The sequence below is a fragment of the Rhinichthys klamathensis genome, unplaced genomic scaffold (genome assembly GCF_029890125.1).
Source record: "Rhinichthys klamathensis goyatoka isolate OS25496 unplaced genomic scaffold, OSU_Roscu_1.1 h1tg000501l_1, whole genome shotgun sequence".
NCBI classification, from domain to species: Eukaryota; Metazoa; Chordata; class Actinopteri; order Cypriniformes; family Leuciscidae; genus Rhinichthys; species Rhinichthys klamathensis.
In genome coordinates, this window is record NW_026606982.1 from 1,354,432 (window position 1) to 1,371,895 (window position 17,464).

A 17,464-nucleotide genomic window follows, 5' to 3' on the forward strand; every position below is an offset into this window, starting at 1 on the left:
TAAACACAAAATTAAAGTAAAGATGGCAGCCCCTCACGGACGACTGCCGCCACACATAATAAAACAACACATCAAATAAAACAGTCCAGGCCTGGTCCTCTCTCGTCCATCATGATCGTCGCTCCTTCTTTTTATGCTTCCGCTCCTCCGTGAGAGATACGAGACCGGTGCGTCGCGCTGGTGTCGCTCATCATCAATCACGCCACCGGCCTCGCGCCGTTCTCTGTCTTTGTGTTCATGTTCCTATGTTTCCTTTCAGTTCAGTTCTCGTTTATATAGTTACTAAGTTTTCCTTTTTTTCACCTAGGTTACTAATTAATTCCACATGTATCTAGTTAAGTTCTCTGTTTATAATTACTCCATGTTTTGTTCATTCCTTTGTCGGTTCTCGTCGTTATCTAGAGTGGAATGAGTTTCTTCCCCTGTGTATTCTCCGTGATTATTATTATTAAAGTGTTTATCTTGGATTACCTGCGTCATGCAACTTCTTAATACCACCATCTACGTGACATAAACATTATAAGTCAATATTGATTTGTATATCTATTTATAATAGTTCCCATCTTTATTATAAAGGAAGCTGTGATTTTATTTGACTCGAGTTAAGTGAAAGTCATTTGTACATCATAAGTGAATGATGAATCTGTCATCTAACCCTAGAGACTTTAGGGATTTTTAGAATTCAAAACCCTGACCCTTCTAACCACAACCCTACACCAATATGATCTTAATGTTTATAATGTGTTAAATCTGTAAGGTCTATAATGTGGACACACTTATTTTCTCACGCAAGTCCTTTTGTTTAGCATGACAGTCTAAGTATTTGTCTCTCTGAGATTATGAAAACAGACAAGAAGCTCCCATAATCCCTAAAACATGTTATCTTCAAAAATGCTGGTTGAAAAAATAAAATTCACCAGACCTGAATTTTTCTACAACTTATGGTTCAATTAGGGAAAACTACTCTCCTCAGAAGGTCTTTTTGTTCATTTATGTTTAGTTCTGTCATTTCATTTTGTTTTAGTTTGGTTTTCCCTTTGCCCGTTTGCCTTTGTTTCCATGGTTGTTAATTAGTTCTACACCTGTTCTGTTTTCCGTTGATTGTGTTTTTTAGCCTTTAGTTTAGTCTGTTCTATGTTGTGCCATGTTTTTGTGAATTTGTTATTGCTTTATGTTATGTTCTGGGTAAAAGAGCGACCTCTTGTGGTGATTCCTAACCTAGCATGTTGTTTACATTTTATTAGTAGTCTCGCGTCAGTTCAATGTCACGGCGAATTAAGCGGTCTCATATTTTTCTCTCTTGATTTAATTTGGCCAGAAAACACGTTTGCCTGTAAGTACGAAGTCTTATAGTTATCTCATCATCTAGCATTAGGAATGATAGTAATGAGTTCCTTTGTTAATGAAGTTGAGTTCGTTCTAAATGTGTATTTTGATCGCATATGCTAAACGTTAGCCTCGTAATGTAAATTCCCTTAAAAGTTAGCATTAAGCTAGCGCATTTATTTTTATATTGTTTAACAGATTAAATTTCAATATTATTCATAAACAACTTCTGTATTTGAATGGAATACTGAAATGTATTATTCTTTGCAGTTTTACAGTGCTTCCTGAGTAAAGTTTGGAAAGGATAAACAAGCTTCATTCTTTGTCTTGGGGAAACTGTTAACTTTCTGCCGAGCTGATGTAACCGGCTAGGCCACGCCATACACACACAGAAGCGGAGGCAGAACAGTAAAAAGGCAACTCTTCTAACGGCCAGCACTTGTCGATCTGTAAGTAGAAAATCACCTAAAACAACCATCATGGCACACAGAATAGAAGAAGAGGATTTGGATGGATTAGAAACCAGATCACAAATATCTAACTACTCAAGAACCAGCAGACAATCTGTGGCTAATTCTATGGCATTGAAAGCACGGGCTAAAGCAGAATCTGCACGTGCTGAGCTTGCATTTGCTAGAAAAGAGGCAGAGCTAATAAAACAACAAGCCATTCTAAACGCCAGTTTGCATGAACTGAAATTAGCAAAAGCGGCGGCTGCTGCTAACGCCGAAGCTGAAAGCCTTGAAGCAGCTGCTGAGGAGGAATATGAACTGTTAAATCCACTTCAGCAAATTCAAAAAAACTCAATGCCTCTAACTCCAGTTGAAATTCATTGTGGAAATGCTGCAATGCAGATTCCTATTATACATCCAGGTCACCAGCCTTATCAGAGTGCAAAAGCAGCCAATACAGTAAATTTAGTTACAGTTTCACAATCAGATGCAAGACCACAAACGACCTCACCAGTGTGCCAGCTTTCCATGGACAGCAGTGAAGCGAACAGATGTGACAAACAGGTCAACGCGTCACCAAGTGAAATCAGTGAACACAAGTTTCTTGAGCAAACTCACCACTCGTACAAAGGAGAGCCAATCTGGACCCCAAATCAGATATCCAGCACTGCACAGAGAAAATCATACAGCTACGGTGAGCTCTCCCACAATGTGAAACAAACCAGTGACGATTTCAAGCCTCTCCAATCTTACTACACACAGTCACCACCCCCCATATACAACACAAGCCCACCAAGTGCAGTGGCTGCAACAGACCTAGGGAAGTACCTGATGCGACGAGAGATGGTGAGCTCGGGCCTACTGAAGTTCGACGACAAGCCGGAGAACTACTGGGCCTGGAAGGCGTCTTTTATCAGCTCTACTGATGACCTGAAACTCTCCGCTAGAGAGGAACTTGATTTGCTGTGCAAATGGCTCGGGCCCTCGTCATCTGAGCAAGCTAAAAGGATCAGAGCGGTACACATTCACAATGCACCCACAGGCCTCAGGATGTTATGGCAAAGACTGGAGGATGTTTATGGCTCACCTGAGGTGATTGAAAATGCTCTTCTGAGAAAAGTTGAGGAATTTCCTAAGATCTCAGGCAAAGAAAACCACAAGTTAAGAGAACTGGGAGACATTCTCATGGAACTTGAAGCAGCCAGAGCAGATGGATACTTACCTGGTCTCTCATATCTCAACACCTCCCGTGGAGTAAGCCCAATAGTCCAGAAACTCCCTCTCAACCTACAAGAGAGGTGGATTACTGTAGGATCACACTACAAAGACCAACACAGGGTGCCATATCCTCCCTTTGGAATCTTCGTCAACTTTGTTTGTGAACAGGCAAGAACACGCAACGACCCTAGCTTTGCCAGCATTACAGGAGCATGGTGTGCAACAAAGACAGAAAAGAGTGTTTACCAGCCAGCCAGTCATCACGTGAGAACATCAGTTGCTGTGAGGAGGACTGAAATCTCAACAAGTGACAGCGATAATACAACAGTAGTCAGGAAACAAGAGGATCCCGACAAACAGTGCCCACTACATAACAAGCCTCATCCATTGAGAAAATGTCGTGGCTTCAGAAACAAAACTTTTGAGGAAAGGAAAGCGTATCTGAAAGAAAAACGCATCTGTTTCAAGTGCTGTGCTTCATCCACTCATGTCGCTAAGGACTGTAACAGGCCTCTGCTGTGCCAGGAGTGCAATAGTGACAAACACCTGTCAGCGTTACATCCAGGGCCCGCCCCATGGAAAACTGATGTACATGTGAGTACTATAGATCACAGCGGGGAGCGGCAGCCGCTGGAGGCCATTCCGTCTGTGACGTCCAAATGCACAGAAATCTGTGGGAGTGTGAACACGTCAAAATCCTGTTCCAAAATCTGTCTCGCCTTAGTGTATCCTGCTGGCCAAAGAGACAAAGCCATAAAGACCTACATTGTTCTTGACGAGCAGAGCAACAAGTCCCTTGGAAGAACAGAATTCTTTGAACATTTTGGAATTCAAGGCACAGGGTCGAGGTACACTCTGAAGACATGCTCAGGAGTGGTGGATACAGCAGGGCGACGCGCCAGCAACTTCATGGTGGAGTCAGTAGACGGTAACATCCACATTCCCTTGCCTACTCTGATTGAGTGTGACATGCTGCCAGACGACAGGTCCGAAATACCTTCACCAGAGGTAGCTAGACATCATCCTCACCTCAAACACTTGGCAGACAAAATCCCAGCCCTGGATCCCAACGCGTCCATCCTCCTCCTACTTGGGCGAGATATAATACGGCTGCACAAAGTGCGTGAACAATGTAATGGGCCACACAATGCACCGTTTGCTCAGCGACTAGACCTTGGATGGGTGATAATCGGAGATGTGTGTCTGGGAAGAGCACATAAAACCACTACTGCCAGCGTCTTCAGAACCAGTGTGCTGATAAGTGGACGCCACTCCATCCTTAACCCATGCATCAGCAACTTAATGGTCAGAGAGAAGATTGACAGCGCTGTACCAGCCCACACCTTTCCATGTGTGTCTCAAGCAGCCAATGAAGCAGATAGCCTGGGCAGAGACGTGTTTCAAAGAACACAGCGCGACGATCAGCTTGGCCTGTCCATCGAAGATGAGTTGTTCCTTGACCTCATGGATAAGGAAGTCTACATAGACGAAGCAAACTGCTGGGTAGCACCGCTGCCATTTAAGCCAAACAGGCCGTGTCTGCCCAACAACAGACATCATGCTGTCAATCGCCTCGCCTCCCTCCGTCGCATGCTGGAGAAGAAACATGGCATGAAAGAACACTTCTTCAACTTCATGCAAGCAATGTTTGATGCTGATCAAGCGGAGGTTGCCCCAGCACTGAAGCCACAACAAGAATGCTGGTACCTACCAATATTCGGTGTTTATCACCCACAGAAAAAAGACCAAATACGTGTAGTGTTTGATTCCAGTGCGAAACACGAAGGCACCTCCCTTAATGACGTTCTTCTCAGTGGGCCTGACATGAACAACACCCTACTGGGGGTCCTCATGCGTTTCCGCAGAGAGCCTGTAGCGGTAACTGCAGATATCCAGCAGATGTTCTACTGCTTCATTGTCCAGGAAGATCATCGTGATTTTCTACGATTTTTGTGGTTCAAAGACAACGACCCAAACAAACACATCACTGAGTATCGCATGAAAGTGCACGTTTTTGGCAACTCTCCTTCCCCTGCAGTAGCCATCTACGGCCTGAGAAGAGCAGCCTTGCATGGAGTAAAGGAACAGGACAGTGAAGCTACACAGTTCGTCATGAGAAATTTCTATGTTGATGATGGACTTTCCTCATTCCCCACCGACGAAAAAGCCATCGCTGTACTGAAAAACACAAAAGAGATATTAGCAGAGTCAAGCATCAAGTTACACAAAATAGCCTCTAATAGTCGTACTGTGATGGATGCCTTTCCCCCTGAGGAGCGGGCCAAAGACTTGGTGGATCTAGAGCTAACTGTTGACCCCTTGCCACTGCAGCGGAGTTTGGGACTCACCTGGAACTTGCAGTCAGACACGTTCACGTTCCGTGTATCTAGAGAGAAGAAGCCATTTACTAGAAGGGGGATCCTGTCTACAGTCAATGGACTTTACGACCCCCTAGGGCTTGTAGCACCTGTCACAATCAAAGGAAAGGTCTTAGTCAGGGAGCTGTCTGCCGATCAAGCTGAATGGGACGCTCCTCTGCCAGCGCCGAAAGAGGAACAGTGGAGAATGTGGACGGACTCACTCTGCGAGCTTGAGCAGCTTCAAATTGACCGACCATATGTGCCAGTTTCCTTGTGCTCCACAAAACACAGAGAACTCTGCATCTTCTCCGACGCCTCCACTATGGCCATATCAGCAGTGGCTTATCTCAAAGCAACAGATAAAAATGGACACACTCACATTGGTTTCCTCATGGGCAAGGCAAAGCTGGCTCCTCATCCCCCGCACACTGTACCACGGCTCGAGCTTTGTGCTGCTGTCTTGGCTGTTGAATTGGCAGACTTAATTAAAGAAGAGCTCGATGTAGACATCCACAAAGTCACATTCTACACAGACAGTCGGATTGTATTGGGATACATCAACAACACAAGTAGAAGATTCTATGTATATGTCGCCAACAGAGTCACACGCATCAGAAAGTCTTCAAGCCCGGAACAATGGCACTTTGTCAGCACAGAACACAACCCTGCAGACCATGGGACTCGCTCAGTGCCAGCAGCCATGTTGAAAGACACCAATTGGTTCAAAGGTCCAGCCTTCTTAGCCAAAGACACCTCACCACCAGAGAAGTTTGAGCTCATTGACCCTGAAGCAGACGCAGACGTGCGCTCACAGATCCAAACTTTCATAACCAAGACCGTCAAAGGAGAGCTGGGATCAAACCGATTTGAACGCTTCTCCAGCTGGAAGTCACTTATTCGAGCCGTTACCAAGCTCATACACAAGGCCAGGTCTTGTGCAAAGGGCTCAATCAGCAATACGGATGAGCCGACACAGGCAAGACTAATAGTTGTCAGAAACGCTCAACACGATACATTTGCTGAGGAGATAAAATGCCTTTCCAGAGGTGAAGTCGTTCCAAAGTCGAGCTCTCTGAGGAAACTGAATCCAATTGTGGATAAGGATGGCCTGCTGAGAGTTGGAGGACGCATTCCTTTGGCTGACATACCCTGGGAAGAGAAACATCCCATCATTGTCCCCAGAAAACACCACGTAGCTACCTTATTGGTGAGGCATTACCATGCAAAGGTCGCTCATCAGGGAAGACATCTGACAGAGGGTGCTGTTCGCTCTGCTGGATTGTGGCTGATTGGAGGCAAGAGACTGGTGTCAAGCATCATACATAGATGTGTGACCTGTAATAAGCTGAGAGGAAGATTGGAAGAACAAAAAATGTCAAGCCTACCTTCTGAACGACTCGACCCAGGTCCTCCGTTCACAAATGTAGGTGTCGATGTGTTCGGCCCATGGACCATAAGCTCAAGACGAACTCGCGGCGGCATTGCAGAGAACAAACGCTGGGCAGTCATCTTTACTTGCATGGTAACAAGAGCTGTGCATATCGAAGTGCTCGAGTCTCTGTCCTCCTCAAGCTTTGTTAATTCATTAAGGAGATTCACAGCTGTCCGTGGTCCTGTCCGCCTGTTTCGTTCTGACCAGGGAACGAACTTCATTGGGGCATGCAAGGAACTTCAGATCAAATCTGATGATCAGGAACTAAATGCTTACCTTCACAATCAAAGCTGCACCTGGACCTTTAATCCTCCCCACTCTTCCCATATGGGTGGAGTGTGGGAGCGTATGATCGGTATTGCCCGTAGAATACTGGATGCACTGTTGTTACAGACAAACACTGCCCACCTGTCTCATGAAGTTTTGGTCACACTCATGGCTGAAGTCATGGCCATTATGAATGCTAGACCCCTTGTTCCTGTGTCATCCGATCCAGACATGCCCACAGTGTTCACACCTGCCATGCTGCTAACACAGAAAGTTGACCCAGTACTGCCACCAGCGGGAGAGTATGACCTTAAAGACCTATACAGCAAACAGTGGAAGCAAGTACAGGCGTTGGCCGACTCATTCTGGAAACGCTGGCGTCAAGAATATCTGGTGTTACTCCAACCAAGGAGAAAGTGGCACATGGACAAGCCAAACCTGAGCGAAGGAGATGTTGTCCTGCTCAAAGATGCTCAGGTCAAGCGGAATGAATGGCCTGTTGGAGTGGTGGTGAACGCCATTCCCAGCAAAGACTCTAAAGTTCGCAAAGTGGACGTGAGGGTGGGCAGACAGGGTACTCAGCGGGTGTATTCTAGACCAGTCTCAGAAGTTGTTCTACTTGTAAAAAGGGAATAGTGTTATAATACATTATAACAAGCGGGGAGTGTTATGTTCTGGGTAAAAGAGCGACCTCTTGTGGTGATTCCTAACCTAGCATGTTGTTTACATTTTATTAGTAGTCTCGCGTCAGTTCAATGTCACGGCGAATTAAGCGGTCTCATATTTTTCTCTCTTGATTTAATTTGGCCAGAAAACACGTTTGCCTGTAAGTACGAAGTCTTATAGTTATCTCATCATCTAGCATTAGGAATGATAGTAATGAGTTCCTTTGTTAATGAAGTTGAGTTCGTTCTAAATGTGTATTTTGATCGCATATGCTAAACGTTAGCCTCGTAATGTAAATTCCCTTAAAAGTTAGCATTAAGCTAGCGCATTTATTTTTATATTGTTTAACAGATTAAATTTCAATATTATTCATAAACAACTTCTGTATTTGAATGGAATACTGAAATGTATTATTCTTTGCAGTTTTACAGTGCTTCCTGAGTAAAGTTTGGAAAGGATAAACAAGCTTCATTCTTTGTCTTGGGGAAACTGTTAACTTTCTGCCGAGCTGATGTAACCGGCTAGGCCACGCCATACACACACAGAAGCGGAGGCAGAACACTTTATGTATTTCCTAGAGTTTTCTCTTTTGAAAAAAAAAATATATATATATATATATTTTTTTTGATACATCTTTGTTTGTGCGTGTCTAATGCGTTACAAAATACCGAACCTAGATTTGATTGGTTGCTGCGTTTTTTCCCTTTTTTATGAACTTGCCGGCGTCCAACTGCTCTGCCTAGATCAGGAGCAAAATCTAGAGAACCACAACAAAGACTTAGATCTGGCATGCCTCACACACTATCCAGATCGCTCTCTTTGTGTGTGTTTTACTTTACCAGCCTCAATGAGCGATCCAAGGCACGCCTGCCCAGTGTTGGTCCTTTGGGAGATTTTGGCACCTATATGGAGTGGGTGCTGGTGAGTAACGGATCTCCGTTCACCATCTGCCCCGCAGAGGAGGACATCACCACCCCCACTCTGGACCCAGAGCCCAGCCAGCCACCTCCCACACACTGCACGGAGTGCTCCCACACAATGCCCACCGCAGACACGGAGCTCGAGCCGGCCGCGATGTCAGCGCCAGATGGAACAAAGACTGAGCCAATCATCACCCTGGAGCTCGAGTCCAACTTGAGTCTGACCAGGTGTGTGAGCCGGCTACACAATCCGTCACTTTGGGTGTCCTCTTGGAGTTCGAGGGCATGGGTGAGCTGCAGCTGGCTTCTGTTATCTATTATGAGGAAATGCAAGAGTATATTGCCCTGTATCTCGCGTCCCCGCTGGTCCCGCCCAGCTCCAATTCTCCTGTGTTTCTTCTGGTCCCACCCAGCTCCCGTGTCTCCAAGGATCCCGCCTAGCCTCCCTCTCCCTCCTCCTCTGCCCATAACTGCCAGTTCCTCGGTTCCGCCTCCGCAGGTTCCCTTCAGTATCTTGGCTCCTCCTCTGACTCCTCTCTGCTGTGTGGATTCACCTCGGGACTTCTGGTCTCCAGCTCCGCCTTGTCAAGTCCCCTTGCTTCGCCTCCAGCTGCTGAGCCTGTCACTCATCGGCTTGTTGGCTCTACCTTGTCTTCCCCTCTCTCTCGGCTCCACCTGGGACCATCCTTACGGCTCCACCTGGCTCCCTCATCCCTCCGGCTTCACTTTGGTCAGACGTCACTCTGCCTGCGCCACGGACATCTGGGCCTCCAGCTGCGATTCGTCCTTCCACCCCTTTGGCTCTATTGGGCTCTGCCTTTTTAAGCCTTTAGTTCAGTCTTTTCCATGTTCGGTATTGTTTATGTGAATGTGTTATTGCTATATCTATCTCCTAGTGTTTTCTCTTTGTTTAATTAATTAGTATTTTTGATTCATATTTGTTAATGCGTGTCTAACACATTACACTTTCCTTGTCCAGAGTCTATAGGTCATGCTGTTCAGTGGAAATAAGCACTGTAGCTATGCTCAAACTGTATTAAAGCTATAATCATCATCATTACGATAAACCTTTATTCTAATGCCAACAATGAATTTGCCATTAAGTATTTTACCTTTTACTTAAAGCCTGACTTTCAAGATGATGCATATTACGTTTTGCTCTGACTTAGTCTTGTGGTTTCAGTCATGGAATGCATCAGACAGCCTGGAAGATCAGGCACCTAAACAAATACTCACATGTGGACCCATCTTATTTGACAAAGAGTCTCTACTCTACTCTACTCTAATCTAAAAATTAGATTATATACTGACAGACAGTTTGATTAGCAGTTTGTTAAGTACAGAGAAAGCAGCCTCTCTTCTTGTGTCCCTCTGTCTGTCAATGCCAGCATCTGGGTTCTGTGGTGAGAGGTCTGTAAACCCCAAACCATCCTCCACTTCTGGAAAGTGCCACAGAGTGCCCATAATGATGCCATCATGCAACATCAGCACTACCCCATGCCACACACACAGACACACACACACACACACACACACACACACACACACACACACACACACACACACACACACACACACACACACACACACACACACACACACACACACACACACACAGCCTCTCTTTCACATGCAAATGCCACATATTTTCTCATTTTTTGGTGACTTCTGTTCATTTCTTTATTTAACTGGGTTCTACTTACAGCACAGTCTGTGATCCCTCTTTATTTGACTACTGTGGTGTGTGATGGTCAGTGTATGCTGTGATTTAGAGTGCTCACAATAGTAAGAGCCAGATTTATTACATAACTAGATACATGAAGTCTTTGGGGCTAATCAGGCTTTATTCCTTCACTATGCATGGAAAATCCTTGCAGCAAGCCACAAAGGAGCAGTTTCAGAGTGGAAAATGTTTCAGAAATCCAGTCGAACATTCCATAAGCATGCCAATCCTTGTGTGTTTGTGAGTGGCCATCTACCATTTGTTTTATATGATGTGCAGTAGTTACTAGTGTCTGTGTCATCAACATTCTCAGTCATTTCCCCTTGCCATCTTTTTATCTAAGTTTTGCTTTTGTTTGTAGATCGTATTTCCCATTCTTCCTTAAAGTCAGCATGAAACGTAAGTTGCAATAGTCTTTTCATCCCTATTGTGATGTATATCCGAGTGAAACGCCTTCTCAAAGAAGAAAAAATGTAGGGCGGGACTTAATTTTGTCCAATGGGAATTGATTGGATGGTTGTGGTTTGCTATTGCTGTGATCTCATGTGTGACTAGCAGGTTGTACCGCCTTCGACCCGATAAACACATCATCAGAGGAGAAGAGATGATGAGGGAGGGGAAGTTATTTTGGTTAAAGATTATGAGGGCAAAAAAAAAAGATGTGCACGGAACAGATAAATCATTTATAATAAATACTGCTAGGCTATTTATATTCCATAAAAATTATGAATTGTCCATTTTGATTTCATTGTGACTTAAAACATTCCATGCACCTTCTACACAGAAGATAGCAAAGAGGAGTGCGACGCATTTAGGATAATTGGTCTTGCCAGTCAGAGACTTTGAAACTCAAATTAGAGGTTGTGTTGGAAAGTGATAAGAGAACACTGTGTATAAGTGAGTGTCTGTGTTTGAGGGAGAAGGTGGCAGCTGTGGGCTTTTTTAAAGAGTAATATTGAAACTCAGGCCCTTAAACAAGCATTCTGGTTTACTCAGAGTAAACTCACAGCTTTTCACTGTGGGAATGAGGCCAGTTATTTAAAGCAGAGCAGAGGAATGTGTGTGTATATATATATATATATATATATATATATATATGTGTGTGTATTTGTTATTGGCTGCTTACCCTGTAATTATTCCGAAGTGAAAACATCCAATGGTTAATGGTAGACAGGTTTTTTGAGTGATAGGAGTCATTTAATTATTTCGCAAGCTCCATTGACAACTTTTGCACTTCATTTTTATAAGACGTCCCCTCCATTGTCCCTTTGTTATGTTCAGTATTTAAAGGCATAGTTCAACTTTGACTTTCTTCTTGGGAACAAAAAATATACTGTATTTTGAAGAGTGTCTTAAGTGTTTTTTGTCCATGCAATGAAAGTCAATGAGGTCCAGTGTTGTTTTAGATCCCATTAACTTGTATTGTATTGGAAAAACTAGTTCTTCAAAACATTGACATGAGCGTGAGTAAATTTTCTATTATGAGTGAACTTTAGACTTTAGTGAGGGCAGATGCCATATTGAAATACTCTGATGAAAACAGCTGTGAGGGATAGACCACTGTTTTTACAGTGGTACCTATACTAGATCATACTAGGAATTTTTCAAAGCTCACTTTCAATACTTTCAAACCTGTTTTATGGAGTTTTTGTTTATTGAAAATTTCTTTGGAAAAATCTTTTGTGAGTTAAACAATTGGCATATTGTTAATTTACTGTACAAATCCATTTCTATCCCTTACAGCCTCGTTTTTCTTCCTGTCAAAAATGTAATTTGGCTATACCTTGACTAAGGTCTATCCCTTTAAAAAAGGCAAAGACATTTAAATATTACTGGTGGTTGATAACATCAATGTTCCACAGACTAATCATAGATCAGCTGGAGGCAGTGATGTCAACCGTTATGTTTGGACCCCTGTTTTTATTTAATCTGCAATTGCAGGGACTCTCTATTCCAGGGCCTGGGACAACACTTCTGGTTTTCTCTTTCATTGGTGCCCATGCAAACAGAGACACCAAAACATCAGTATTTTCTCAGTCAGACTAAACCTTACAGCTCCAGTTAAACACTGACAGATAAAGCACCTCGTCAAAACTCTTTTGATCATTCTGGATTCACAGTAGCACGCTCCAAGAAAATATGAGGTACAAATAGCTTCCAAATAATTTTTTCAACAACTTTCAAAAAAGGAATTTCCAATGAGTCATTTAATCATAGACATAGTGTATAGTATTAAAAGTTAGTGTTTGGCATGTCTGGCCTATTTCCCCTCTGTAGACGAAATTTCCGTAATATTCCATCCTTAATGTCTCCTTTCCCATTTCTTCCTCTCCATAAACACACAAATACCTGTCAAGCACTGATGATGACATCACAGTCACAGTCTCTTGCTGGCATTCCATCCATCCACGCTGCCTGAATTCTCAAATCTCTGTTTAGCTTTCAGAAACTGGAACCTCTGCTGTTGCCAAGGTTACGACATGTCCTGGTCCCCTATGCGATAGTAGGGAAAGTCTTGAGATAAAAGAGCGGGATTGCGTCGTGTGCTGGTTTTATTTGCTGCGTTTGTTTGTTTGTAAACATCTGCGGGTGAAAGCTATTTTAAAGTTGGCCAGACTCTTGACAAAAGTGGAGGTACGTTGAAGCAAGTTATTTCTGCGTTTTGGAACACTAACAGCATTTCAGCAACTTTTAATGCTACACTTTTTCCCTAGTTCTTATGGAAACCAAAATGTTTGAAAGAAAATGCCTCCTTATTCTCAAGAGAAAGGCATATACATATGCCTATGTATGGCATATGTATATATACATGCTAGAGAATGTTAATGTTTGTGTGGTATTACATGTGTGGGTGTGTTTATGCATATTGAAATACAGTACAGTACAGCACATGCACATGTCCTTTCAATAAACACCCACTCTTATCTTTTCTAGATTTTGTCTAGAGGTAAGCGTTTTGCAAATCTCTGATGTTTTTATGTTTTATAATGGGTGTGTGCTTGTTGTTTTTGTTATTTTTCTGCCTACAGAAATAAACACAGTCCAACTAAAGGCGTTTGTCAAGAAACTGAATTAGGTTTAATATTCTTTTGCCCCACCTTCTGTTTTGACTCTAATGGCCACTTCTATATTTTCGTTTGTTTGTGTTTAGAACAGCAAATTATAGTAACGCATAATTTAATGGGAGGGTTTGTTGGTGTGTTTGTTAGTAACTTTGTTAGCAGATAAGTTAGTTGGTGTCGATGCGTTAGTGGGTGTGTTAAGTGGTATATTTGTGGATGTTAGCTTGTGGATGTGGATTTGAGCTAATTGAAGAAATGTTACAGTGGCCATTGAATTATAAATTAATTATATTAAATATTATAATTGTATATTTATCAATATAATCTGATCAGAGTAAAAATGTTATGTACACACAGCTTTTACATTACCATTAAAAAGTTTGGGTCAATAAGATTTTCTTTTTAAAATGAATAGTTTCATTAAATAAGGACATGTTAAATAGATCAAATCTGTTTTCTTTACAGTGCATGTTAAGGTAGTGTTTTACTGATGGTTTTTGGATCAGCCTCATGACCATAATCAGTTTGTTTGGACGGAGCACCAACCACCAATTACATGTCTGAGCATTTCTGCTTAATAATTGAGCTTTGACTTTATATGTTCATATACTTTTAAGTGTGATCTTTTCTCTTAATTACTCAATCCAGGGGTGAAGTAATGATCTGAAAATTGTTGGCTCATCAATATTAATTAGATGATGTTACGTAACATCAGTCATGCAGTTGCAGGTCAGTGGTTGCCCAGCCATATTAGGATTACTGCTGGTGTGTTTATTCAATCCAGTGCCAAAGTAACCAGTTGGGAGAGGTGTCTACCTGGTCTTCAATTTGTTGTTTTGCATGGTCAGTTACATTTTCTCTTTTGTATTTTAAAAGTTTATTTGATGACATTACATTGTAAGAATTTGCCAAAATTAAACTATTGGTTGTGTTTGTTCCACATCTGATCAATCCCCTTCCCTTTATTTTGTTTCAATGGGTCTCTCTTTAACCACACTCGCTTATCTGAACTGAATAAACCCTGTGGCTGAAGCATTCGTGACTAATGTTGACTGGTGCTAAAGTGATTCATCTGTGTGAGGAGGTGGATGAGTGTGAAAGCACTGCTGCTTTATTAATGAAAGAGCTCCTCTCTCTCTCTCTCTCTCTCTCTCTCTCTAATATATACTTGATGTAATAGAATAATAAATATAATGAATAAAAACATCAGTGGTTCATGATTATGTCATGTGTCTTTCTGCCACAGAGAGCCGGTGCTCTGAATGTATGTGTCTGAGCTTGCTGGCCTTTAAGCCAGGATATCTGAGGAATGTGAACATTTCTTTGCTTCTTCACCACTGTACCAATGGCACTGTACCACTGCACTCAGTCATGACTCTCTCTCTCTCTCTCTCTCTCTCTCTCTCTCTCTCTCTCTCTCTCTCTCTCTCTCTCTCTCTCTCTCTCTCTCTCTCTCTCTCTCTCTCTCTCTCTCTCTCTCTCTCTCTCTCTCTCTCTCTCTCTCTCTCTCTCTCTCTCTCTCTCTCTCTCTCTCTCTCACACGCACACACACACACACCCGATGGTCTAGTTCCTGCTCGGCCACTAGGAAAACGGCTCACACTTGGCACCTTAAACACATGTGTGAATGTTTTAAACACTCATTTTTTCCTTTTCCACTATCTGTCATTTACTCATTTCGCTATTCATTTATTTTTTCATTCTCTCTGTCCTTCCAAACCTCTGTCTGAAAAATTATTATATTCCTAGTTGTTTCCTTTGTTTTGGAAAATAGTTTATGGCCAATAATTTAAAAGCTTTGTGTGTTCTAAGAAATGATTAACCGTGTGTGTTTCTCTGTGAGTGAACTGTGTGTGTGTGTGTGTGTGTGTGTGTGTGTGTCCCCACATAGATGGCAATATCCATAATCCTTGTCCTTGTGGGGACATTCTTTGGTCCCCATGAGGAATACAGCTTATAAATCATACTAAGTGATGCTTTTTGAAAATGAAACAAGGCAGAAGGTTTTTGTAATGGTAGGTTTAGGGGTAGGGTTAGTGTAAGGGGGTATAATAAACAATATGTATTGTACAGTATAAAAACAATTATGTCTATGGAAAGTCCCCATAAAACATTAAAACACACACAATGTGTCTGTGTGTGTGTGTATGTGGTTTCAGAGAAAAGTCAGAGCACATACATTTCTTCATACCTCTGCTTGCGAAAGGTACATTTTTAGGGTTAAATACATTTATTGAGCGTAAGATGAAATAAACAGTAACAAACAGAATGAGAGTCTACACTGGGGAACAGAAATGACTGACAACAACATTGCGTTAACAGTTTTGAAGTTTGTTTGATGATTTAATAAGAAACTTTATTAACAACGACCTAGAAATCAGAAAAATGCTTCTTTGTCTTACAAAAACTCAGTGTCTAACATCACAGGATGGTGTTTAATATGTAGTTCTCTTACGAGAGTATCTCTCGTACTGCGTAATAGCTGACGCTATGGGGAAAACCTCTTTTCCACGAGATATTGAAGCCAAAAATTATCCTTAATTTTTTATTAATGTAAAACGCTTTGTAGCAGCAAGCAGACATAGGCGAGACAGCTTGCGTGCCTATTGGTTGCTCTTGCGGCAAATGCAGCAGCCTATCGAGAGACTCTGCGTGACGTAATGACCAATGGGGGCAACCCGCGGCCATATCGTCACGTCCCGCCAGAAAGGGCGTGGTCTAGCCCTATAAATATGCTCGTTAGGCTGGTACAAGCTGATTTTCATCTCTTCAGCGAAGCACACGCATCGCTGGATCCGGAGTGAGAAGCCGCGCCGTCGAAGCAAGCTTTTCAGCGGGACGAGCTTCTGGAGTCGCTGGCCTCGCCGCCTTCAACTGCCGTACCTGCTGCGCTTTCCGGCGTGCTATATCCTTTTTTTATCCTATTGTATTTACTCTGCTGAGAAGTGTTAGCTCGGTTACTTGATGCGACTTTCACTTCTCGTCACAAAAAGAGCTGCGTCTTTTTAAAGATGCCATCCTGTGGCTCGTGCCGCGCCCCACTCAGCGACGGGGACCGTCATGTCATCTGCGTGTCCTGCCTGGGTGAGGATCACGCGGCTATCGCGCTCGCTGACGGCGGATGCCCTCATTGCGAGCTTTTGCCTATGCTGACTCTGAGGACTCGCCTGGCATCATTCTCCGAACCTTCACCACAGCCCGCCGTGGTGCCGCGCCGCAAGAAGCCCCGAGCTCTCTCCAGCCCGCCAAAGCTCGCCGGTTCGCCCGCCAGCTTCGCCGGCTTCGCTCGAGTCGCTCACCGACGGACAACGGCCGCCGCCTGCCGCCGCGTCCGTCCACGAGTTCGACGAACCCACCGAGGCGTGTTCTCTTTTGGCATCCGATAGCGAGGATTGGGCGAGCTCCGTGGACCTCCCCTCCGCTAGCGTTTCCCGCCAAACCACTGGTAAGAGAGCCGGCATTGAGACTGAGCTGATGCGTCTGCTCTCTCAGGCCGTGGAAAGCATCGGCCTCGACTGGGAGGCGCCCGCGCAACCGCCGCGCAACAGACTGGACGGACGCTTTCTCGGAAGAGACGAGGCTCCGTCGAAGTCAAGGCCCGCCCCCTTCCTCCCTGAACTACACGAGGAAGTGACTAAGTCGTGGAACGCCCCCTTCTCCGCCAGGCTGCGTACCTCTGCCTCTGCTGCTTTCTCCACGGTGGATGGTGCGAAGGACAGAGGGTACCTCTCCGTTCCCCCTGTGGAGCCAGCTGTAGCGTCTCATCTTTGCCCGCCCTCTGCTGGACGGCGCGCTCACACGACGCTACCGTCTAAAGCCTGCCAAGTGACGTCAGCCATGCACGGACGCGCTTACACCGCCGCCGGGCAAGCAGTTTCAGCGCTGCACACTATGGCTATCCTGCATATCTTCCAGGCCGACCTTCTTCTTAAACTGGACTAGGAAGGACCCGAAGCGATCTGCGTGGCGGACCTGAGAAGCACTACAGACCTCGCTCTTCGCGCTGCTAAAGGCGCTGCACAGGCCATAGGACGGAAT

At 43.9% G+C, this 17,464-nt stretch overlaps 2 protein-coding genes across 4 annotated transcripts in view; both read left to right on the forward strand.

The window, feature by feature from the left end:
* Window positions 1-17,464, forward strand: part of ltbp3 (latent transforming growth factor beta binding protein 3) — an 81,888-nt gene that overhangs the window by 4,032 nt on the left and 60,392 nt on the right. The gene's annotated exons all lie outside the window — the stretch shown is intronic.
* Window positions 1,181-8,272, forward strand: LOC130072671 (uncharacterized). Of its 2 annotated transcripts, none has more exons than XR_008804150.1 (2): window positions 1,181-7,881; window positions 8,145-8,272. XR_008804150.1 is itself a non-coding variant. In XM_056237887.1 (2 exons), exon 2 carries the CDS (start codon window positions 1,806-1,808, stop codon window positions 7,689-7,691), a length of 5,886 nt encoding a protein of 1,961 aa, XP_056093862.1. In that variant the 5' UTR covers window positions 1,181-1,333; window positions 1,597-1,805; the 3' UTR covers window positions 7,692-8,272. The 2 variants fall into 2 exon arrangements, 1 of the variants encoding a protein (XP_056093862.1); XM_056237887.1 differs by having other exon boundaries at window positions 1,181-1,333; window positions 1,597-8,272.

Excerpts from the sequence above, each read along its gene's own strand:
- LOC130072671 (XM_056237887.1), top strand. The coding sequence starts at position 1,806 with ATGGCACACAGAATAGAAGAAGAGGATTTGGATGGATTAGAAACCAGA.